At 35.9% G+C, this 27,342-nt stretch overlaps 1 protein-coding gene across 1 annotated transcript in view; it reads left to right on the forward strand.

Moving 5' to 3' along the window:
• The window catches only part of LOC128219938 (peroxisomal ATPase PEX1-like), a 79,441-nt gene that overhangs the window by 18,317 nt on the left and 33,782 nt on the right, over nt 1-27,342 (forward strand). Inside the window, exons 6-15 of the mRNA XM_052928125.1 lie at nt 2,487-3,430; nt 3,758-3,881; nt 9,354-9,570; nt 11,197-11,321; nt 14,222-14,329; nt 15,417-15,587; nt 18,949-19,103; nt 23,505-23,682; nt 25,496-25,674; nt 26,541-26,740. Of these exons, the coding sequence (XP_052784085.1) occupies nt 2,487-3,430; nt 3,758-3,881; nt 9,354-9,570; nt 11,197-11,321; nt 14,222-14,329; nt 15,417-15,587; nt 18,949-19,103; nt 23,505-23,682; nt 25,496-25,674; nt 26,541-26,740 (2,401 nt within the window). The remainder of the gene's footprint in view (nt 1-2,486; nt 3,431-3,757; nt 3,882-9,353; nt 9,571-11,196; nt 11,322-14,221; nt 14,330-15,416; nt 15,588-18,948; nt 19,104-23,504; nt 23,683-25,495; nt 25,675-26,540; nt 26,741-27,342) is intronic.

Raw genomic sequence — 27,342 nt, forward strand, 5'->3', positions numbered from 1 at the left:
GCGTTAAAACAATTTTGAAATAATTACATGAAAACGATATAACTGTACAACATGAGTATAACATCACTCTTTCCTGACATGCATTTGGCCAAGAAATATATGTTCCTTAATAAATTTTAGTAAACAACTATAATGATTCACATTAACCAATTATCCTCAGACTATAACAGAAATTAGAATCTAATAAAACAAAAACTATCATAAAACTTTTGCATCTTCCACCGAGTTGCATTTCCACATCAGAGATGAAAAGAATAAATGAAATTTGACCGTGGGGACTGAAATATTGCTTTGGTATAGCGAAATTTGATATAAAGAAATTCAACACACATAATAATGTTATAGAATACAGAAAAAGCAGGAAAAAATAGGGACTTAAAAACAAAATTCAACTTAATTTTGAAACTTGAGATGCTAGATTTCAACATGATAGATTTCAGTTGTATCTGAGTACTTTTTGTTTTACATTTTAAACAATTGAAGCAGTTGACTGCTGAAATAATAAGCCCATTACGAATCGATCAAAGACTGATAATAATATTAGCCATTAAATGTATAAACTATATTGCCCATTAAATGAATAAAAGTATTGCCCATTAAATGAAAAACAATAATGACCATTAAATGAGTTATTGGCCATTAAATGAATAAACTTTTGCGGCATTTGCATATTAGATGAATAAGAGAATTGCCCATTAAATGAATAAAAGTATTGCCCATTAGATGAAAACAGTATTGCCCATTAAATGAATAAAAGAATTGCCCATTAGATGAAAACAGTATTGCCCATTAAATTAATAAAAGTGTTGTCCATTTAATAAATGAAAGAATTGCCCATTAAAAACTATACAAGTATTGCCCATTATATGAAAAAAAGATAAATTGTATCGCAAAGAGAAAAAATTGCAGTCAAACTGGGTTTGTTGGGGCTGACTGCCAAATTTAATTTTCAATCTTAGCCCTTTATCAGTATTGGTGGTTATATTAAAATGATTCTTATTATTTGCCTAAGAAATAGTTTCGGGTTACATGATGCCATTTTAAAAGCATTTGGATAACCTCGACCACATGTTTTCAACCTCTCGCGAGATTTCTAAGCACTACCACAAATTGTCTCGTGAGGTCTTGCTTTTTTGCATCGTCATTCAATGGGAGCAACCACTCCAGATGATAGAAACACAGTAAAATTGTTAAATATTGATCAAGGGCTATATTTGAAGGTTGAAAGTGGTCTAGAGGTTTAGGTGTCCACCTCTCACTCAGGGGATAAGGGTTCGAGCTGTTAAATGGGCACTTTTTCATGGTCTCTCAAATCATTGGAAATCAGTTGTGATTTCTGCTCAGGAATCATACTCAAGGGAGTTTCTATAGGCTGTCAGCTTTCATCATTATAATAGCTAAAAGAAATTAGTATTATAAACATTAATGCTGCACTCTCACAGATTTACCGTTTTGACAACTTTTTTATTTTTTGTCTTTGAATGAGCCAATTTTTGTGTAAATGTCTGAAAACCAGTGATATAAGACTGCTGACAAAGATTAGATCACAGTTTATATTATTTACATTCGATGTTTTATTGCTAAAAGCGTTACTTATGCTTTAAGATAAATGCAATTTTTCGGCAGTTTACCAAACATTATTGAGATCTGTTCTGTTGTGACTTATATGTCTGAATTTAAGGCACTGATGCCAAAATGAGCTGATTCTGAGACAAAAAATAAAAATGGTCAATTTGTGAGAGTGCAGCTTGAAGAGCAACACTTGAATATTTTGAATGATTGTGTTCAAATGATCTTGTGATATTTTAATTTACCGTCTCTCAGCTCAAGGAAAATGGGGCCAGGGCCCTTTAAAAGGGGAATATTAATATCATAAAAAGGGGAATTTTAAATAAAACTAATATTTCATATTCTTAAATTAACAAAATTAGGTGTTACGACTGAAATACTGTGTCATAAAATAAAGTCTATTGCTGGTTTCAAGTGATGCCAAATTGCATCTAAAAAAGAAAATATCTTGACTAATTTTTGACCAATTTGATAATTTTTAAACAGGACAACCTGGAATGGAATTTTGACCCTGAATTGGGAAAAATATATTCTTTTTTGAGGTGGGAATAGGGCCGAAATTTGGCCACAAATTTCTAGAAAGACAGCCATTCGTTCATATAGAGAAATATAAAGGCTTTGAACTTAGAAATATTACATTAAATCCAACATATATATGTATATGTATGTGTGTACATGTATATTTTTATGTACACCCCCCTATGTATATGAAATATATAATGACTTAACTGGTCTTTCATAATTATGTTTGTCTGTTATGTATGGCACTGCATATATTTGTTTTAATATGTACACATGTTTTTTATGTGTCATTTCTCGCCATTTTGTATTATGATATTCGGCCACAGGAGTCTTTATTCTTCTGGTAAGTAAATGTTCTGTTCTGTTCTATGAAGAACTTGTTTCTATATCTCCAGATTGCCTGACTAGGCACAAAACAAGCATAGGAAGAGAAAAGTCACCCACTAATCCTTTCCATCAGAGCATCAACAGTCAGTGGAAATCGCTGGTTGATTTCTTCGGCTTTACGAATAGAGCCAGTCTAAATGCTCCTAGTCGGGTCATCCCTTCTGATGACGAAATGGATGACTTTGATGATGATTACTATGAAGATTCCGAAATGTCCATACAGCCTGACTTGAACATGGTTTTACGCGTGCAGAATATGAAATACACTCTCACTGAGTCAGATCATGTGAGTATGGATTTGTCCCCATCAAGACGGGGTAGCGAGTCACCGAAAAAATCCACTGGTGGTTTGCCCCCTCGTAAACAAAGTCGGGAATCGCATTCTAAGTCAAGGTCGCCTCCGAAATCTAGTTTCAGACGGAACTATGTTCCCCAGCAACCTAGTACAGTGTATATGGACATGACTGATGTTGAAAGACAGCTGAAGCTGCCACGGGGCGAGATACCTCATACGTTCATGGCCAAGCTTCACAAGTTAAAGTCCCCAAAAGAGGTTACACATGAAAAACTGAGCTCTAGCTCTGGAAGCATGAAAAGTCAGCCAGGTGTTGGGAAACCCGAAAATGGGGCAAAGGATAGCAAAGCTACAACCCATGCAAATACACCAATGTCACCCGCAGATGACCTTGACTTTGATGGAGATAACCAGCGAACATGCGTGGTGGTCAGAGTGATTGTGATTGACCGGCGACGACAGCTGTGCTCGGACAGTTTCTCGGACATTATTAAGCGAGTTTTACAGGAGCAGCCATTGTTGAAGGGCCATGTAGTAATCCCTGACATGCTGCGGAGATTTTTGAAGCTCGACATTACGTCCCGAGTGTGGATTCAGACTTTCAAAGCATTCCCTGTTCACACTACTGTATTTTCACTGTATCCCCTTGGTAATGTGGTAAGTACTTTGGAATAAATGTTGACAAATTTACATAATGTTAGTGATGCAGTTTTAAGCTGCACTCTCACAGATTGAACGTATTAACAACTTTTTTATTTTTTGTCTTTGAACAAGTACATTTTAGCGAAAATGCGTGGAAACCAGTTATATAAGATTGCTGACAAAAAAAAAAGATCGCAGATTTTTCTATTTAAGTTAAAAAAATAATGTTTTTTGCATTTTTCTTAAACCGTTAGTAATGGTTTAAGACATAAAACATTAATTTTCGAACGAAAATACATCTAGTATTTCGTTAAACTAACTAAAACCATAAACATGTTTCAGCCAAAGAGTATAACTGGTGACAAACTGGCCATGGCTTTTCGTGAATGGTTAGACCAAATTTCCAACGAAGATTTCCCCCTCATCGTCACCCAAGGGCTGTTTATACGCTTCTTTGTACTGCATGGTAAGTGTCCCAGTTGGATCTTTTAGTTTCAAATAGGAAATTTCCCCTCATAGTCTCCAAGGGGCTATTTATACGCTTCTTTGTTCTACCAGGTAATTGTCCCAGTGAGAATGGGCTATTTATACGCTTCAATGGTCTGAGTGAGAGTTACAATGGGACTGTATAGTTTCCCAGTAGTTTATATGCTTCTGTGATCTACCTGGAAAGTGTTACCATGAGAGTTCAAAGTCTTAAAGGCATTGTTGCTCTGCCGTACATTATACTTACTAAAGCTGCAGTCAGCAGCAATTAATTTTGATCAAATAAATGTGTAGATTCAAAAAAAGACAAAATATAATCTCGAACACTAAGCTGTTTAAAGGGTTATTAGTAATTCAAAAGATTGAACATTTTGAAAATTTGCTTTAAGACCTTTCCTATCTTGATTCAGCTCAATTTAACATTAATCAGAGGTTCTAAAGTTCAGAATTATCTCTTCAATCTTGATTAAGTGATATTAACTTTAACTACAGTTGTATCGCTATATTAAACTCATAGGGACCAGCAAAAATACCTGGAGCCTCGGAAAATTTGAGCCAAGCAGGAATGCTTACATTCAGTATAAAAAAATTGGTCCTTTACATCCAGTTCGAGCCAACGAGTAATACGAGCCAAACAAGTTTGAGCAAACAGGGTCCGACTATATTTTACAATTGAAAAGAGTTTTGCTTAGACATTTGCAGCAAAACAGTAGGAAGAACCTTGATATGAATAGAAATGACTTTTATAACAATATCGAATGAGATCTGAGTCTCTTTATCCTGTTTTGGGAATAAATCCTTTATTACTTAAAGCTGCACTCTCACAGATTGGACGTTTTGACAACTTCTTTATTTATTGTCTTTGAACTAGACAATTTTTGCAAAAATGCATGGAAACCAGTGATATAAGACTGCTGACAAAACATCAGATCGCAGAGTGTCCGCCTGGTTAGCTCAATCGGTAGAGTGTTGGACTGTGAATCGAACAATCCGGTTTGATTCCCAGGCGGACCAGGTCACTTCTGTTGTGATAGGTTATGAAATCCTTTCTGCGACCATTCGCATTGTACCACTCTCTGGCAATTTCGTACAGAAGTTTTTCTTAAGTGTTAGTAACGCTTTAAGCCATAAATCATTAAAACTTTTAACGTAAATACAAAATACTGCGATCTGATCTTTTGTCAATCTTGTATCACTGTTTTTCAGATTTATGCACAAAATTTGCTCATTCCAAGACTAAACATAAAAAAGTTGTCAAAACAGTAAATCTGTGGGAGTGCAGCTTTAAAGAGACCCCCTGCTTTTTGGGGGGATTGACAATTATCATCTGTTAGAAACCCAGATTAATATAATATGTAAGAAATTTGTTTAGGTATGGCTGGACCTCAATAACAAGGGATAAATGAATGAGTCAATATTCTGTCTTGACATCATAACCAGTTTCCTTCCATTGTTTAGCAGCAAACATAATAATTGGACTCGTACCGTATAAAACGTCATTCTTTCTTTGCAATAAGTATGTTAGTCACAACATATTGTTTGATATTGTGTCAATAAACGTTCCTGTTTGCAATTATGTCTTCAAACGTGGTCAGATCTGACTCAGCAGGGTGACTATTTTGATTGCTTAGTGGTCAACATTATATTTTGTCCAATGAGAAGCCAGTATTTCTCAAGTTTTCAAATTCATTCATTACAGTAATTAAGCCTTTTTTATTCTAATAGAATGAAGCTTTAGGTATGAACAATGGCTAGCCCAGTTCGTGGGTAGTTTACACAATATAATGTAGACCACTAAAAACTTAAAGATTGTTGGTACATACTTACAAAACAATAAATGGTTATGTGGTAGTCTGGCCCAGCTTTTAATTAATATAACTGATGTAGCTGTTTAAAATCAATCATGGCTGACTAATAGATATACGGTTAATTTGAAAAAATACTGCTATGATGACAATATAATTTTGAACACTAAACTCTTCAAATTTAACCAATGACATGAATAATAATGTTTTATTTATAATCACCAAAAAAGTCTAGCAGCTTAAACATATATATGACAAGAAAATGAGTTTTTTATTAACCAGAATGTGAAGGACATTTAACAACTACGGTACATGAAGGACATTTAACAACTACGGTACATGAAGGACATTTAACAACAATGGTACATGAAGGACATTTAACAACTATGGTACATGAAGGATATTTAGCAACAACGGTACATAAAGGACATTTAACAACTACGTTACATGAAGGACATTTAACAACTACGGTACATGAAGGACATTTAACAACTACAGTACATGAAGGACATTTAACAACTACGGTACATGAAGGACATTTAACAACTACGGTACATGAAGGACATTTAACAACTACGGTACATGAAGGACATTTAACAACTACGTTACATGAAGGACATTTAACAACTACGGTACATGAAGGACATTTAACAACTACGGTACATGAAGGACATTTAACAACTACGGTACATGAAGGACATTTAACAACTACGGTACATGAAGGACATTTAACAACTACGGTACATGAAGGACATTTAACAACTACGGTACATGAAGGACATTTAACAACTACGGTACATGAAGGACATTTAACAACTACGGTACATGAAGGACATTTAACAACTACGGTACATGAAGGACATTTAACAACTACGGCACATGAAGGACATTTAACAACTACGGTACATGAAGGACATTTAACAACTACGGCACATGAAGGACATTTAACAACTACGGCACATGAAGGACATTTAACAACTACGGTACATGAAGGACATTTAACAACTACGGTACATGAAGGACATTTAACAACTACGGTACATGAAGGACATTTAACAACTACGGCACATGAAGGACATTTAACAACTACGGTACATGAAGGACATTTAACAACTACAGCACATGAAGGACATTTAACAACTACAGTACATGAAGGACATTTAACAACTACGGTACATGAAGGACATTTAACAACTACGGCACATGAAGGACATTTAACAACTACAGTACATGAAGGACATTTAACAACTACGGTACATGAAGGACATTTAACAACTACGGTACATGAAGGACATTTAACAACTACGGTACATGAAGGACATTTAACAACTACGGTACATGAAGGACATTTAACAACTACGGTACAAGAAGGACATTTAACAACTACAGTACATGAAGGACATTTAACAACTACAGTACATGAAGGACATTTAACAACTACGGTACAAGAAAGACATTTAACAACTACGGTACATGAAGGACATTTAACAACTACGGTACATGAAGGACATTTAACAACTACGGTACATGAAGGACATTTAACAACTACAGTACATGAAGGACATTTAACAACTACAGTACATGAAGGACATTTAACAACTACGGTACAAGAAAGACATTTAACAACTACAGTACATGAAGGACATTTAACAACTACAGTACATGAAGGACATTTAACAACTACGGTACATGAAGGACATTTAACAACTACAGTACATGAAGGACATTTAACAACTACAGTACATGAAGGACATTTAACAACTACGGTACATGAAGGACATTTAACAACTACGGTACATGAAGGACATTTAACAACTACAGCACATGAAGGACAATGAACAACTACAGCACATGAAGGACATTTAACAACTACAGCACATGAAGGACATTTAACAACTACAGTACATGAAGGACATTTAACAACTACGGTACATGAAGGACATTTAACAACTACGGTACATGAAGGACAATGAACAACTACAGCACATGAAGGACATTTAACAACTACAGCACATGAAGGACATTTAACAACTACAGTACATGAAGGACATTTAACAACTACGGTACATGAAGGACATTTAACAACTACGGTACATGAAGGACATTTAACAACTACGGTACATGAAGGACATTTAACAACTACGGTACATGAAGGACATTTAACAACTACGGTACATGAAGGACATTTAACAACTACGGTACATGAAGGACATTTAACAACTACGGTACAAGAAGGACATTTAACAACTACAGTACATGAAGGACATTTAACAACTACGGTACAAGAAAGACATTTAACAAATAAGATACTGTTTAACTGCTTAACAAACTAGTGTTTTGAAAGTTGCTTGTATGAATTGAACTCGTTGAAAGTGCATACAAAAAATATTTTTTGAATGTCATCTTGATAGCAAGCCTTTGATGTGCTAAATTCAGGTCCTTAAAGTAATATTTTTTTCTGCTCTACATGTGAATATGTCATGAAAATATTTTCATGACATTTGAAAGTACATGTATGTCTAGAATTCTTGTGTTTTCTTTGCAAATTGTGCTATTAAAACTTATCACATGGGTATACAAAAAATACATTGACTTTTATACATCGACGTTTATGATCTCCATAAAGAATTGTTGTATTGTCATGCTGATTTTTGATTAGCAACAGAAATGAACTTTTAGCAGTATTATTGATTTTTCTTCTCAAATTGTGAATATGTTTGTCTTAAAAAAACATTCATGACATTTTAAAGTACGTACAGAATTCTTGTATTTTCTTTGCAATGTGCTAAAAAATCTCATAACATACGGAAACATATCAACAGTTATGACATCCGTGAAGAATCAATCTTTGAATTTTTTTGGCAATTTGTACTAAGTTTGTGGTTCTTTGTTTGGCATGATGAAAACGGTAAATGTCAGGGATCGACTTAGTTCAGAAACAATCCTAAAATCAGGTTTGAAAGCTGTTAGCTCTAAAATATTGCACAGTTGTCCAGATCGTTGTTTTTTTCCTCAGATATTTGTATTAAAAATTGTAGAAAGTAATTTGAAATGAATATAAATTACACTGGCACTGGATTTTTAAAATTAAATATCTTTTTAAAAATCAGAAAAAAATGTTATAATTCCGAACTTAAAATAACAATACCAAAAATGTAAAAAAATGTTGAAATCTATTTTTTTTCTCATAAATATGCACTTTAAAAAATAATAATTTGAGTTTGAAAATCCAGTGCCAGTGATAAATTATATAACTACTGGTAACATTGAATATAAATATTATTATCTTGGTGTACTAAGTCCTGTTTAAACCCAGGAAAGATGTATCCTGTGTATCGGTGCTTTACACCAAACAGGTTAAAAAACTAAGAGGTATCTTTGCAAAGAGCTAGGGTATCGCACAAGGATCTCTTTTATCTCACTCTGATGAAAAATGCTGGCACTTCTATCTCATGTCACTTATGGCATTTAAACACAATTTAAGTTGTGATGGTGTCATGGCTGGGTCAAGCCATAATGCAGCCATTTGGAGCAGGCAGATCTTGATAAACTCAAATAAACAAACAATTATATATTATCATGACATTTTTAACACTGTGCGCTGACTGGCTGGGGAACAATTGGTTAACTAACTATCACTGTTACAGATGTTCACGTAGAATGCCAGCTTACTTATAATGAGATGGAACCCAGGGGTAATTACACCGAGCTACACCCCACAAAACTGCGGAACTGTACCCTGACTGTAGTGTCCGGGAGTAAGGCAAGCAACCTGACCCCGCCTGTCATCCAGCCCATGTTGGCATACACAAGTCTACACAGCCTCGATCCATTCATACCACCCACTAATATCACCTCCCTCGGGTATGAAAGTATCATGGAATACTGTAAAATAATTAATATTTGTTTGCATGAAATTTTGTGGGTTTTTTGTGTCATTGGCTCTTTTTAGCTCACCTGACCACTTCTATTGTGATCGCCTTGTGTCTGTCGTCCGTCGTAGTCGTCCGTCGTCTGTCGTCTGTCGTCAACAATTTGACTATTAACACTCTAGAAGACAACAATCTGGGCACAATCTTAATGGAACTTGGTCAGAATGTTACCCTCAATAAAACCTTGGACGAGTTCGATATTGGGTCATCTTAGGTTAAAAACTGGGTCACCAGGTCAAATTAAAGGAAAAGCTTGTTATCACTATAGAGGTCACATTTATACTGTACCTTTAGGAAACTTGGTCAGAATGTTAATATTTATAATCTCTAGGTCAATTTCGAATGTGGGTCATGTGCGGTCAAAAACTAGGTCACCAGGTCAAATTGAAGGAAAAGCTTGTAAACACTCTAGAGGTCACATTCATAACTGTATCTTCATGAAAGTTGGTCAGAATGTTTATATTGATAATTTCTAAGTCAAGTTTGAATCCGGGTCATGTGTGGTTAAAAACCAGGTCATTAGGTAAATTAATAGGAAAAGCTTGTTAGGACTCTAGAGGTCACATTTATGACTGTATGTTCATGAAACTTAGTCATAATGTTTATATTGATTAGCTCTAGGCCAAGTTCGAATCTGGGTCATGTGCGGTCAAAAACTAGGTCACCAGGTCAAGTAATAGGAAAACCATGTTTACACTCTAGAGGCCACATTTATGACCATATGTTCATGGAACTTGATCAGAATGTTATTCTTGATGATCTTTAGGTAGAGTTTGAAAATGGGTTATCAGAGGTCAAAAACCAGGCCACTAGGTCAAATCATAGAAAAACTTTGTAAACACTGTAGAGGTTACATTCTGTCTTTGATCACCATGAAACTATGTCAGAATGTTTGTGTTTATGAAGTCTATGTCAAGTTTGAAACTGGGTAACCTGAGTTCAAAAACTAGGTCACGGAGTCAAATCATAGAAAACATTGTTAAAACACTGCTGAGGCCATATTTTCTACTTTATCTTTATGAAACTTGGTCAGAATGTACTTATTACAGCAAGATAATTGAATTGGATCAGGTGAGCAATACAGGGCCTTCAATACCCTCTTGTTTACATACAGCTCTTAAAAGAGCTGAAGCCACTGTTTCACACTCAAAGCAAAATATATTAGTACAGCTATGCTAAATAACCAAACATATTTTGCTAAAATTGTTACTTGGTAACTTGATAATTGCATGCTAACGGTATGGTATATAACTGTTTATGAATGTTGTAAGGGCCAATGGGGATGGCCCTGACCCCATGGGACTATTACAGGGTTAATAGAAGGGGTCCTTAAGAGGCCTCAAAAGAAGAAAAAAAATCAAAATTGCGATCATAAATTGTTTACAAATTTACCATGCACAAAGGTTGTGCTATTTGTTGCTAATGTCATGCAGTTTATTAGGGGGTAAAGTCCACATCATTATTGTTGAACCCCAGGCTTTCTTTCAACAAAGAAAACAAAGACTAGCTTCAATTTTTTGTTCACAGGGCTTCCTTAATATTCTCATCATATTTTCAGTGGTATGGAAGACCAGATTGAGACAGCCTTGGTGAACATTGAGATCTGTCTAGGTGCGCGCCGACTGTACCGAGACATCTTTCTTTCAACACCGGGACTGCTGAATGGAATGCTGCTATTGACTGGTATGTACATTGCATAATGGCATACTGCTGTTGACTGGTATGTGCACAGCATAATTACATGCTGCTGTTGACCAGTATGTACAAGGCATAATTACATGCTGCTGTTGACCGGTATGTACAAGGCATTATTACATGCCACTGTTGACCGATATGTACAAGGCATAATTACATGCCACTGTTGACCGGTACGTAGAAGGCATTATTACATGCTGCTGTTGACCGGTATGTACAAGGCATAATTACATGCTGCTGTTGACCGGTATGTACAAGGCATTATTACATGTTGACCGGTATGTACAAGGCATTATTACATGCCGCTGTTGACCGGTATGTACAAGGCATTATTACATGCCGCTGTTGACCGGTATGTACAAGGCATAATTACATGCCGCTGTTGACCGGTATGTACAAGGCATAATTACATGCCGCTGTTGACCGGTATGTACAAGGCATTATTACATGCCGCTGTTGACCGGTATGTACAAGGCATGATAACATGCCGCTGTTGACCGGTATGTGCAAGGCATAATTACATGCCGCTGTTGACCGGTATGTGCTAGGCATAATTACATGCCGCTGTTGACCGGTATGTGCAAGGCATTATTACATGCTGCTGTTGACCGGTATGTGCACGGCATAATAACATGCTGCTGTTGACCGGTATGTACAAGGCATAATAACATGCTGCTGTTGACCGGTATGTACAAGGCATTATTACATGCTGCTGTTGACCGGTATGTACAAGGCATTATTACATGCTGCTGTTGACCGGTATGTACAAGGCATTATTACATGCTGCTGTTGACCGGTATGTACAAGGCATTATTACATACTGCTGTTGACGGGTATGTACAAGGCATTATTACATGCTGCTGTTGACCGGTATGTACACGACATTATTACATGCTGCTGTTGACCAGTATGTACACGGCATTATTACATACTGCTGTTGACCGGTATGTACGCGGCATTATTACATACTGCTGTTGACCGGTATGTACACGGCATTTTTACATGCTGCTGTTGACCGGTATGTACTAGGCATTATTACATACTGCTGTTAACAGATATGTACAAGGCATTATTACATGCTGCTGTTGACCGGTATGTACTTATTACATACTGCTGTTGACCGGTACGTAGAAGGCATTATTACATGCTGCTGTTGACCGGTATGTACAAGGCATTATTACATGCTGCTGTTGACCGGTATGTACAAGGCATTATTACATGCTGCTGTTGACCGGTATGTACAAGGCATTATTACATGCTGCTGTTGACCGGTATGTACTTGGCATTATTATGTGCTGCTGTTGACCGGTATGTACAAGGCATAATTACATGCTGCTGTTGACCGGTATGTACACGGCATTATTACATGCTGCTGTTGACTGGTATGTACAAGGCATAATTACATGCTGCTGTTGACCGGTATGTCCACCGCATAATTACATGCTGCTGTTGACTGGTATGTCCACCGCATAATTACATGCTGCTGTTGACCGGTATGTCCACCGCATAATTACATGCTGCTGTTGACCGGTATGTACAAGACATAATGGCATACAGCTGGTGACCGGTATGTACAAGGCATAAAGGCATACTGCTGGTGAACGGTATGTACACGGCATAATTACATGCTGCTGGTGACCGATATGTACACGGCATAATGGCATACTGCTGTTGACTGGTATGTGCACGGCATAATTACATACTGCTGTTGACTGGTATGTACACGGCATAATTACATGCTGCTGTTGACCGGTATGTACAAGGTATTATTACATGCTGCTGTTGACCGGTATGTACATGGCATAATTACATACTGCTGTTGACCGGTATGTACAAGGCATTATTACATACTGCTGTTGACCAGTATGTACACGGCATAATTACATGCTGCTGTTGACCGGTATTGTTGACTGGTATATACATGGCATAATTGCATGCTGCTGTTGTTTGGTATATACATGGCTTTATTACATGCTGCTGTTGACTGGTATGTACATGGCATAATTATAGATGTACAACTTTTCAGCATTTTTACGCACTGGAATTTGACTCGGCATTAATTTTTGTCTACAATGATTTATTTAAGTCATTATAAGACCAAATATTACTGAGCAGGTCTGTATAATTACAGGATCAAAAGGGAGAAGGCAGACAACTCTAGCTTATGTTGTATGCAGAAAGGTGACAGACTTACTCAGCCTGGCATAATGTTAATCTTTAAAGCTTCAATACTCCCTATGTAATTACAGGATTAAAAGGGAGAAGGCAGAGAACTCTAGCTTATGCTAATGCAGAAAGGTGACAGACTTACTCAGCCTGGCATAATGTTAATGTTTAAAGCTTCAATACTCACTGTGTAATTACAGGATTAAAAGGGAGAAGGAAGACAACTCTAGCTTATGGTCTATGTAGAAAGGTGATACAGTTACCTAATCTGGCCTGATGTTAATGTTTAAAGCTTCAATAATCCTTGTACCATTTGCAATTACAGGATGGAAAGGGAGCTGAGAGTCAACACTAGCCGTGTAGAAAGGTGACAGAGCTACCCAGTTTGGCCTAATGTCAATGTTTTAAGCTTCAATAATCCTTGTACAATTGGAGGATGAAACTGGGGTGGGAAGGCAACTCTAGCTTATGCTCTGTACAGAAAGGTGACAGAGTTACCCAACTTGGCATAATGTTAATGTATAAAGCTTCAATACTCCCTAGAGTTACCCAACTTGGCATAATGTTAATGTATAAAGCTTCAATACTCCCTGAATAATTGCAGGATCAAACGGGAGAAGAAAGGCAACTCTAGCTTATGCTGTATGTAGAAAGGTGACAAAGTTACCCTACCTGGCATAATGTTAATGTATAAAGATTCTATAATCTTTGCATTATTTCAGGCTCAAAGGGAAGTGGGAAGACAACTCTAGCTAACGCTCTGTGTAAAAAAGTGACGGAGTTACCCAACCTGGCCTTCACTTGTGCACTCGACTGCAAACCCTTGAGAGGTCAGTTTAGAATAAGAAAGGTTGAACAAACAAGTCCAGGGATTGTGATAGCCTTGATGGTGTTATCATCAAAGTTGTTGTGTAAAACATTAACCTTTGGGCAAGATATCCTTATGTCATTTGGTACACAAGTTGCAAGAAACAATAAGCACATGTGTTACATGGCCTGTAAATCTTGCTTTGATAATTGTCTTTTTTTTTACTAACAATAAAAAAGGACTATTTCTGTTTGCTCCATAGCACCCTTGTTGAATAGACCTGGGAAGTTAAAGGGACTAGACACCAAATGAAACAGCAGCAAGGAAAAAAGAAAATTGTCAAAAACTTAGCATCATGAGTGTTGCATTTCTTTTTTCAATTACCTAAAATGATGTAAAATCGGCCTCCTACCAGCCCGCATAGACCATTCTTAACTTATTTTGAGAAATGCTGTATTTGTCAGGTTTTGGACCGTCTGGTGTCTAGTCCCTTTAATGCTAGAATCAACAATGAAAGTAGCCCACGGAGAAACTATATTAGGATTGACCAATATAATTTTGTTTTTATGTAAAAATATCATTCATGAGAAGGTTTATATCTCTTTCAAAGGATGACATGACTTGCCAGTGCAAACTGCATTACTTTACCGAGGATCTATTTTAATACTGTCTACAGGAATAAGCATTAGGCATAAAAAAACATCTGGTTCAGGCCATGTTTCAGAAAAGTTTGTAAGGCTTAAAATTGTAACTCTGTTTTGGGCGTAAGCTGCCTTTCAATTAATAAATATCTTAAGGACATTAATCGCAATGTTACAGTTGAATCCGAGTTCTCTACTCTTATTGAGATTGGGCCCGGCTAACAAACCCTACCATTTTTAAAGTCCTTTGATTTTTTGTTGTTGTTGGTTTGTGTTTTGCTATGTAGTTTAAAAAGATTTTAATCTTTATACTGAAGAATGCCATTCCCAAATGAGCTTCCTTCATAAAGCCTTATAAAAAAAGTCTTCCTACACTACCTGTTTTTGGATAAGATGTAACCTTAACCACAAATATTTCTTTTTAGCCTTATTGTTATGAATATGACATTTTACATGTATGTTTTACAGGGAAGAAAGTTGACACTATTCAGAAGATGTTTGAGTTAATGTTTGACGAGGCTGTGTGGAGACAGCCCTCCATAATCTTCCTTGACGATCTTGATCACATCGCGGGCGCACCAGCTGGGCCGGAGACGGAAATGTCTGGAGAGGCTCTCTACTCAGCACGCGTTGCTGAAGGTGAGTTTGAGATGTATTTGATACATCAATTTTTAAAAGGCAACAACTTAGGTATCAGAATCTTCACTCTGCTTAAAGTATCTGATTTAAACACCGCTATTCCGAACACCGTTTATCCAAAATAATCGCTGTTTCGAAATAATTTTTCGGTCCCGATTTTATTCCTTCTTTGTTTAACTAAATCATTAATTGCTAATATCTTCATTCAAAGAAAAATAAAAAATAAAATATGTAAGAGTGCAGCTTTAACAGGAGATTTTGAAAATGTTGGCAAGAGGTGATTTTCAAAGATGAAACTTCAGCTTAAATCGTCATAAAATTACTACTGCTTGATTGCCAATATATTTAAAATACAACACTTATACTATACTTAGGCATAACTCAAATAGCCTTAAAGCTATGTTCATGAAACTTGTAATGAGGATCGGAAGCAATGAGTAGATTTGACTGTTTTGTCGGACTAAAAAATGTGGTTGTTATGGTAACAGAAATACTGTGAATGTCTTTTTGTATGGTAACAAATATGGTGTGAATGTCTTTTTGTCTTTCTGAAATAACTGGATCCTGCAACATCTCACGTATGCAAGCTAGGTTTATGAAACTTGTTAAAGACAAAGGGAAGGTAATGCACCCTATTTTCTTATAAAACATTTTTTTTGTCAAACAAAAAATGTACAGTCGAAACTGTTGACTTGATATTCTAGGGACCGGCCAAAATACTTATAGCCCTGCGAATGTTTAACGAATGCTAAATGCTTGCTGAATGTGTATTTTTCTTTGATACGTTTAGTGAAGTCATGTTTACCTTTTTTGTTAATTTCTTGTTATAACGCTAAAGAAGAGTACTTATTGAATACCATATGTTTTTTTTTATTTACTTACACAATAAAATTAAAAATATTATGAACACATAAATTATACACAAAAAACAATAAACAAAGCTCATAAAATATTAACATGGCGCAAAACATATAGAGAGCACATTTATATAATTCCGGCCTACTGGCCTGCTGGCCTTCCTCGCTTGCATGCACTCGGGCTCTACGTCACTGGATATGAATCTGGCTCATATGTGTTTTTTATTTTTCAACAAAGTGTAATGTGTATTCTGCTGAATGCTGCAGTTGTTTTGAACTCGTGAAATTAAATTAATGGCATTAAGTTGTTCAAACTGTTAAGCAAATTTCATTTGATAATAATTATGATACCAATCAAGCAAATCTTATTGATTAGTGCCTTGTGCAAAATTGAGAAATGCAAACAAATTAATGTGTAAAAATCTCACCCGAGAACAGGAAAATCACATTGAGCCAAGCAAATAAAACACAGTGTCAATAATTTTTGCTAGGGACTGCGAAAATGGCCTCAAGATATTCAATCAAATGTTGTATCATCATATAGTAAAACAAAATTGGTCCTTTTAATCCAGTTTGAGCCAAGTGATATTGAGCCAGCATTAGTTTTTAATGTATTTGTGAAATTATTGTACTTTACACGGTATACAAATTATATTTATTTAAAGCTATGTTCATAAAATTTGGTATGTGGATAGAAGGCAATATGAATTTAATTCATGAAAGCCATTTTTCATGTTAGACAAAAAAAATAATTCTACTGCAATGAGAACGAATACTTCACTAAGAAATAAAGGATAGAATGGTGAAACATAGAACTTGTGAAGAGGTGATAATCGTTACGGAGAAATTACTGCTGCTTTGGACAATTGTGGTTGCCATGGTAATGGGAGCACTCAACACATCGAGCAAGTGAGGATTATACTATGGATCATATTGTGACTCATGTTATAAAAAAAATCACAAAAGCTTCTCAGTTTAAGATATATATATATGGGCAAAAGCTGGCAATTCTTTTGGTGCTGTAAAACTAGTGTGGTTACAATAATTTGTATAATATATATAATTATTTACATATTTATTTATGTAAAGGTTATTTTGTACTGATATTAGTTTCTCAATTTATGTTATATATGAACAAAAGCTTACAATCGTTTGTTTGGATGCTGTCAAAATTTTACTTGCAATGATATTAGGGATGCAAACGAATATTCGAATATTCGATCAAACGTTTGATATTCAAATGTCAAAATAGGTATTCGAATATTCAAAAAAAATCAATAAAGAGAATAAAACACATTTTGCCTTCATCACTGATGTTTTTTATAAAGTTCGTTTATCTTGTTTTTACAAGGCCCCTAATGCCAGAGGTGTGAAAGTGATGACTGGTCACGCGTCATGTGTCATTTAGGGACATATCGTCGGGTACTATAAAAAGTCCCGGTACTTGGCTAGGGATCGGCTTTAGCACCAATGTGTTGTCTTGTCTGCAACTTATTCTTTGCAACATAATGCAAATCGAGTTGATGATACAAATGCCACAATAATGTAATATTGTGCTACAATAATGTTGTTGCATATACATGTATGTGCTTTAACCTGTTTCAATCTTTCGATAAAATTTTCTAGCTTTGAAATGGATTTAAGGATATATTTTCTCTATTTTTGTACAATGGATGGGTCCAATCCACTTATGTTTTTGTTTTACTATTTTACTAGTTCCCGAGTTGGTTTGGGTGTTCCATAGTAACTGTTATAATTAGTCAATTTAGACGTCAATCTCAGAACAAGGCTGATCATCCTACGGAAAAGCCCTCCATTGGCGCAAAACACTGTTTGACTAGGAATCCATCTAATTTTACATTGTTTACAAAAGGCAGCGGAATTGAATTATTCGATTTTGTTGTGTGTCTGTTTATAATTTATTGCTTTTTTCTTCCTGAAAATGGAGAAAGATTCATTTGGCGAAAATCAGGGTCCGCTGCTGCTACGACAAAATAGGGTTAAAATGCCCCGGCTATAACTTTAGCGAATAATAATAGCAGTTTACTACATCTTCTAAAAAATGTATTTCGGTAATTGAATATTCGAATATTCGATCGAAAGAATTACCGAATATTCGAATATCTATTTTGCCATTCGTTTGCATCCCTAAATAATATTCATAGATATATATTTATGTTTGGGCTTTTTTTATACTCAGATATTATATGGACAAAAGATGAAAGTTGTTGGAACTTGGCATAATATTCATATATATATATATATTTATATATAGGTTATTTTATACCGATATTATATGGACAATAGCTGACAGATGTTTTTTTAAAATGATCCTGTCAATACTAGTGTGGTTGCAATAATATGCATATATATATAGGTTATTTTATACTTATATTTAAACTGGCAACGGTAGTTTTATATTGTTTGAAATGTTATTATAGGAAAAAGTGAACCATTTTGTTTTAAAAATTGAGGCTCAATTATTATTGCACTATCTTTTACAGTGGTTAAGGACCTGCTTAGAAAAGACATCAGGAACCTGAGTAACATCGCAGTGATTGCCACTTGCAAGTCTCGATCCTCCCTCCACCCAGTGCTTGTGTCTTCCCGTGGTACGCACCTCGTACAGGAGGTTCTCAATATAGCCCCACCGAATAAGGTTTGCAGTTTTAAATAATATAGCCCCACCAAATAAGGTATGCAGTTTTAAATAATATAGCCCCACCAAATAAGGTATGCAGTTCTAAATATAGCTCCATAAAATAAGGTAATGTGGTTCTAAATAAAGTCCCACCCTTATAAGGTGCATGGTCCGAAATATAGTCTCACTCTAATAAGGTGCCTGGTTCTAAATATAATTCCACCCTTATAAGGTGCATGGTCCGAAATATTGTCCTACTCTAATAAGGTGCCTGGTTCTAAATATAATTCCACCCTTATAAGGTGCATGGTCCGAAATATAGTCCCACTCTAATAAGGTGCCTGGTTCTAAATATAATTCCACCCTTATAAGGTGCATGGTCCTAAATATTGTCCTTCTCTAATAAGGTGCATGGCCCTAAATGTAATTCCACCCTAATAAGGTGCATGGTCCTAAATATTGTCCTACTCGTATAAGGTGCATGGCCCTAAATGTAATTCCATCCTTATAAGGTGCATGGTCCTAAATATTGTCCTACTCTAATAAGGTGCAAGGCCCTAAATGTAATTCCACCCTTATAAGGTGCATGGTCCTAAATATTGTCCTTCTCTAATAAGGTGCAAGGCCCTAAATGTAATTCCACCCTTATAAGGTGCATGGTCCTAAATATTGTCCTTCTCAAATAAGGTGCATGGCCCTAAATGTAATTCCACCCTTATAAGGTGCATGGTCCTAAATGTAATTCCACCCTTATAAGGTGTATGGCCCTAAATGTAATTCCACCCTTATAAGGTGCATGGTCCTTAATATTGTCCTACTCTAATAAGGTGCATGGCCCTAAATGTAATTCCACCCTTATAAGGTGCATGGTCCTAAATATTGTCCTACTCTAATAAGGTGCATGGTCCTAAATGTAATTCCACCCTTATAAGGTGCATGGCCCTAAATGTAATTCCATCCTTATAAGGTGCATGGTCCTAAATATTGTCCTTCTCTAATAAGGTGCATGGCCCTAAATGTAATTCCACCCTTATAAGGTGCATGTTCCTAAATATTGTCCTACTCTAATAAGGTGCATGGCCCTAAATGTAATTCCACCCTTATAAGGTGCATGGTCCAAAATTCAGCCCCACCAAATATGGTATGTTGTTTTTTTTAAATAAAGCACCATAAAGTAGTATCTTGTCCTAAATATAGCCCACCCTTATAAGGTGCATGGTCCTTAATATTGCCCACCCTAACTGTAATACTTGGTTACATTGTTCTAATATGTACTAAAATTAAACTGAATTAACATTTTATTTCTTTTTCAAAAAACATCTACCAGTATGTGTTTCCTGGAAGACTTAATTGAAGTTGAAATTAACAGAAATTTAAACCCTCTTTGATAAAACATTTTCTTGATTATTTTTAAACTATAATAAAAAAATATTGATACAAAAGTTTGCTTCAACACTGAGGTTTGCTAAGCCATAAACAAGCTTATGCAAGGATAGAATTAACTTGTAAATTTTAAATGAGTTCAGGATGATGCTTTCGATAAGTATTTTTCCAGCTATTTTTGGACCCAGGCCTTTTATTAATAAATATAGCTTATCCTTGGTTATACATTTAGTACCAGTTATAATGTCATTCGTTGACAATGATCTATTCAAATAGAATTTGCTTGTGGAAAAAGGGAAGGTCTGTTTTATAACCACTTATCAACTTCATCTAATTTTATTATATATGGTTCAGCCTGGATTGGATTGGTCTTACCATTTATCAAATTCTTTTAACTACTACATGGTATATATAGTTCAGCCTTGGTTAGGTATTTTACACCAGTTCCTATTGGGTTCAGATGCGTCATTAGTTGATAGGGACTTTATTTTTAGACATTTCTTAGAATATTTTTATTACGCAACTATAAAGTTACTTAAATTAAAGGTATTCATCCTCGCCCTCTTGTTTATCATTATTATTATTATCATTATTGTTATTATTATTAATATTATTATTTTTATTATCATTTTTATTAGCTCTACTGGCCAAAGGCGATACAGTCTTCAGTTTTGATTGTATCTCGATGAAACTTGTACAGTATCTAGATATCCATTAGAGCTCGGTTCCTTTCGAAAACCAGCCAGATCCGCCCATGCATGCCTAGATTATGGCCCTTGATAGTATAAAAAAATGCTATTGTGTAAACAATTGGTTGTGAACACGATACAGTCTTCAGTTTTGATTATATCTCGATGAAACTTGTACAGTATCTAGATATCCATTAAAGCTTGGTTCCTTTCGAAAACCAGCTAGATCCGCCCATGAATGCCTAGATTATGGGCCATGAAAGTTTTAAAGAAATGCTTTCTATTTTTAGCCAGGTCTGCATGAGCGAATTCTATTTTTAGCCAAGTTTACATGTATATGTTAATTCAAGTCTAGAGTTAAGGGAGACAATTTGCAAGTCTAGGATTTTGAGAGACAATTTGCTTTTTGATTTTGTGAATTACTCTGCCTTGTTCTTGTTGAAAGCCCAAAGGCCATTTTTTAGCTTTAAGTTCTGTAGTTTGCGCATTCATCTTAACAAAATTGGTTGTGAATGTTAAGTTATGCACCTGGTGTCATTACTGGCCACACCCAGGGTTCACAGGTTTGGTAAACATAAATCTGGAAAGGTTTGAAATTCTTTTTGTGTGTTCGTGCATCCATCTCAGCACAATTGATTGTGAATGTTTGTTCAAATTGATCAATGTTGTCCTAGGATGCCCTTGACTTTGACCTTTTGACCAACTTTTTTTAACTTTTAAAACTACAGAAAATTTTACTATGAGTACAGTTTTGAAAGCATTTTTTTTGTCAGATGACTTTTACTTGGCACATATTAAAATAGTTCATGCAACTAATCTGCTTACAATACTTTCTGGGCTCAGATGTTGAACGTGCTACGTTTTCAGGTAACCCAAACACAAAACATAAACTATATGTCTGTTGCCTTTTACCTATACATACATGCTCTGGATTGATATGACCACAAAAGCCATGCCAGTAGAGCATAGGCCCTTTTGGGCCTCTTGTTGTTTTTATTATCATTTTTATAAATTATCATTATTATTATCATTATCATCATTATTATTATTATTATTATTATTATTATTATTATTATTATTATTTTTATTGTTTTTTTATTATTATTATATCCATATTTGATCGTTGTTTATCTACTCTGTCAGATCACCCTACTTACAAAACAAATGCACACTTTGACATGACGAGATGTACATGTGTATGTTATTTTCCTTGGGTGTTTTTATGTCTGCAGGAGATCAGGTATGTTATTAAATGGAAACAGATACTAAAATAACTTGTTTACGTGGTCCGGAAAAAATACGTAAACAAATATTTTGATGAAATTGCTTATTTCTATATATAGAATGAGTGTCACAACACACTGCCAGCTGCATTTTAATTTTCATGGCCTTTTCTTAGGGGTCATATTTATAAAGCATCTTAAGTCATTTCCTAACTTCAGTAAATTTCTTAAAATGTTCATAGTCAATTTAAATGAAAAGTATAAGTGTTTTTTTTTAGACTTGAGTATCTTTTTTCTATAAGGTTAATGAAAATAATGTTTTTTAGAATATTTTAAGTTTTTATATCATTTGACCAAAGAGATACTTATATTAGGAAATTTGGACTAAAGTTATGGAATGACTTAAAGTTTTATGAATACTGCCCCAGAACTTTTTCCGAGATTAGCTACCTGTGAATTTTTATGTCTCTTCATTTTTGTCAAAAATGCTGCTGAGTCGCTAATTCATCCTTCATAAAATGTTAATCAAAGCTGAAATGAACATTTACATATTCCTTGTTTTATTTTGTGATGGGAGTGTTGATTGGCTAAGGTGTATGGTTGATTATGCAATCAAAAGTAGCATCTTAAATCACATGGAATTTCATGATTGCCACCACAGTGGGCAGAATGAAATGGTAAAGGTTTAGATGACCAGGGGTGGTATTTAATAAGCAACTTAGATGAGAAACTAAGTGTTTTGATTGGCCTGTATATTAAGCTGACTAATAAGCTGAATGGAATCACTGAAGCATGTCTAAGGATAAGGATATTAAGATAATTATTGAATACTGGCCCAGGTTGCCTGCCGACTTCTCAACTTAATTGTTTTTCTACTCAACGGGTAGTAAAATTTGACATCTGTTTGCAGGAAAATATCTTCATTTAACCCCCCCCCCCCCTCCGCCCTCCCGGTCAAAGTTGACGTGTAATTCCAGTTTATGATGTGCCAATTTCGGGTCAATTACGAACTTTGCGCACTAAAACCTTATGGCTTAGGTCTTTTTAAAGCCCTGCTTATCAACTAAAATTATTATATTTTCAGAATACTAAGAGTATTCAAATAAGGGTGTTTTTTTTTATAGGACCAAAGGAGAGCTATCCTGAAAACCATTCTGAAAACAAAGAAAGGCCTGCCCGAGGAATGTGTAGAGAAACTAGACCTTGACCAGCTCTCATGTCGAACGGAGGGATATGTGGCCCGTGACCTGGAGAACATCATCAACCGGGCTGTACATGCACACCTGCTTGCTCATAGTGAAGGTAAGCAGAGCAATCAAACAATTGTAATCTGCGTTGTGCCACTGATGAACTGTAAGCTAGACTACTGATAAACTGTTAGCTAGACTACGGATAAACTGTTAGCTAGGCTAATGCCGAACTGCAAGCTGAGCTACTGATAGCTACACTACAGATCAACTGTTAGTTTGGCTGATGACAAATTGTAAGCTGAGCTACTGATAGCTACACTACAGATCGACTGTTGGCTAGGCTAATGACAAATTGTAAGCTTGCGTACTAATAGTTTGGCTATTGATGGACTGTAGTCTGGGCTTTTGATGATCTATAAGCTGGGCTATTGATAATCTGTAAGCAAGGCAACTGATGAACTGTAAGCTGGTCAACTGCTACTGATAATCGGTAAGCTGGTCAACTGATGAACTGTAAGCTGGTCAACTGCTGAACTGTAAGCTGGACTACTGATTAACTGTAAGTTGAGCTACTGATGAGCTGTAAGCTAGGCTACTGATGAACTGTAAGCTGGGCTTCTGATGAACTGTAAACTGGGCTACTTATGAACTGTAAGCTAGGCTACTAATGAACTTATATCTGAGCTACATGTACAACTGAACTGTAAGCTCGGCTGCTTATGAACTGTTAGCTCTGCTAATGATTATGTGTAAGCTTGGTTTTCCGTTGGAGTGTATGCTCGGATACTGATGAAATGTAAGCCTGGCTTTCCGTTGGAGTGTAAGCTCAGATACTGATGAAATGTAAGCCTGGCTTTCCGTTGGAGTGTAAGCTCGGCTACTGATGAAATGTAAGCCTGGCTTTCCGTTGGAGTGTAAGCTCGGCTACTGATGAAATGTAAGCCTGGCTTCCCGTTGGAGTGTAAGCTCGGCTACTGATGAAATGTAAGCCTGGCTTCCCGTTGGAGTGTAAGCTCGGCTACTGATGAAATGTAAGCCTGGGTTCCCGTTGGAGTGTAAGCTCGACTACTGATGAAATGTAAGCCTGGCTTCCCGTTGGAGTGTAAGCTCGGCTACTGATGAAATGTAAGCCTGGCTTCCCGTTGGAGTGTTAGCTGGGCTACTGATGAAATGTAAGCCTGGCTTCCCGTTGGAGTGTAAGCTCGGCTACTGATGTAATGTAAGTCTGGCTTCCCGTTGGAGTGTAAGCTCGGATACTGATGAAATGTAAGCCTGGCTTTCCCTGGAGTGTAAGCTCGGCTACTGATGAAATGTAAGCCTGGCTTCCCGTTGGAGTGTAAGCTCGGCTACTGATGAAATGTAAGCCTGGCTTTCCGTTGGAGTGTAAGCTGGGCTACTGATGAAATGTAAGCCTGGCTTTCCGTTGGAGTGTTAGCTTGGCTACTGATGAAATGTAAGCCTGGCTTTCCGTTGGAGTGTAAGCTCGGCTACTGATGAAATGTAAGCTTGGCTGCTGAAGATTTGTAAGCTAAGCAATAGGCAAAATAGCATACCACTATAAGGCTTTTCAGCCTAGATATCAAAACTGTACTTTAAGTGAAAATAAAATATGTTTTCTTTTGCCAATGGGATTCACTAAATAAAACTAACATTAATAAATCTAAATATTGTTTGGATACTTTATTTTCTTTCGAAAAGTGTTTGTCACAAGATTTGTATATGTATAGTTGAAGACTCTATATTTATTAGTTGCTTTCAGATCTTAAGCTTATTCATAAAGGAGAAATTATTTTTTTTGACCAAGTTCATTTTTTGTGATATATCTACTTTTGAAATAAAATTTAATGGTAAACTGTAGATTGACAGATTGATACAAAATTTAATGAAAGTATTATACAAATCTTTCTCATTATAATATCTTTCAGCACCTCAAGATAACATGGAGATAGATCAGGGAGACTTTGAGGCTGCATTGACTGGTTTCACGCCTGCTTCAATACGTAACGTACCGCTGCACGAGGCAGGCGGGCTGGGATGGGAAGACATAGGTGGCCTGACTGACGTCAAAACAACCCTCGTAGAAACCTTACTCTGGCCTGCTAAGGTTTGAACTTTGACCTTTGGCTTGACCTTTGGGCAGGATAAAAAAAAAATGGAAGAATTTAAGCCTCAGCTTTTAAGTTGCTTGTCTGTTTTTTTTAAGCAAAGTGCTGTCTTAACCTTGGTGTTGTTGTTGATCATGCCATCATGCAAAGGTGTTCACCATGGTCATCACTTTAAAAAAGTTTAAAAAAGTGTTTTTCATCAAACTTGGTCCTCTTGTTGGTACTGTGGTTTTAATAAATGCTGAGTGAATCCCATTTTTTACTGAAACAAACAACAACAGACAAGGGATGGCTTTTGTTCTGTGGCACTGTTATTTTATTTCTCTTTATTTTGTGCTAAGGCCTAAAAAAAACACATTTGGTGCAGGTAACTCAACCCTACCTTCCAAATAGACTCTATCGTTTTATAGACAATTGGTAAAAAATATAAGGGTGTGTTTAAGTAAGTAGTTAAAAATTCAGAAGTTCACTTCAACACCATTCTCCAATGATGACAATAACATTCTCACATAAAGCCTAATAAAACATGAAAATAAGAAAGAAAGGCTACCTACCCTACCTGTTTCTGAAAGGATGTAACCCTAACCAAATTTTTTTTTTTTTTGACTTAAACAAATTTGAATCTCTTCTGTCAATGACTGTCAATATGCAAGAAGTGTAATAATCTTGTTTTAGGCTATATTTTGCATGATATTCAATTCACTCAAATAAAAAAAATGTGTAAGAATCTATAACATGCACAGTTTACGTAGGATTTGGAATAGTTTATTAAAAGGTTACTGTTAATGACTCGGACATGTTTTTTCTAACCTGTCTGTAGCATCATATAAACATTTTATACATGATTTTTTTCAAATATTTACAGTATCCTCAACTGTTTGCCAATTGCCCTCTACGTTTGCGTTCTGGCTTGCTCTTGTATGGTGCCCCTGGAACTGGGAAGACCTTGCTTGCGGGCGTGGTTGCCAAGGAGTGCGGGCTCAATTTTATCAGCATAAAAGGCCCAGAGCTGCTCAGTAAATATATTGGCGCCAGTGAACAGGCTGTCAGGGATACTTTTGTCAGGTAGAGATTTCATTTGAAGGGAGTTTTGGCAATGATCTTTTAGTGTAAGGATTCGTTACTAGGAATATAGCATGGACATGCACACTGGTGCTCATTACTTAACATCAGTTTGAAAGTACTTAACATCAGTTTGAAAGTACTTAACATCAGTTTCATAGTACTTAACATCAGTTTGAAAATACTTAACATCAGTTTGAAAGTACTTAACATCAGTTTGAAAGTACTTAACATCAGTTTGAAAATATACTTGAAACCAGTGGGCTCGAAACCACTCGGCTCAAGTTCCTTATTGGCTCGAACTAGATGTAAAGGATTGATTTTGATTAACCTTTTGTAATCATAACTGCTTGGCTTGGTATTTGCGAGGCTTGAAGTACTTTGGCCAGTCCCTGGGATATCAAGGCAACAGCTGCAGAATAAAAAGTACTGTCAAAATAAAAAAAAGAGTAAGAAACATATTTAAACCTTGCTCATGTACCAAATATTTAAAAAAACTAATGACAAATTATATTTTATGGGGTTCTCTCAAAGTTGCTTTTGTAAAATTACCAGGAATGTGATTTTTCTGTGGTGAATCAGATGGCTCTTAGATCCCCCCCCCC

Source organism: Mya arenaria, chromosome 15, assembly GCF_026914265.1.
Source record: "Mya arenaria isolate MELC-2E11 chromosome 15, ASM2691426v1".
Taxonomy (NCBI): domain Eukaryota; kingdom Metazoa; phylum Mollusca; class Bivalvia; order Myida; family Myidae; genus Mya; species Mya arenaria.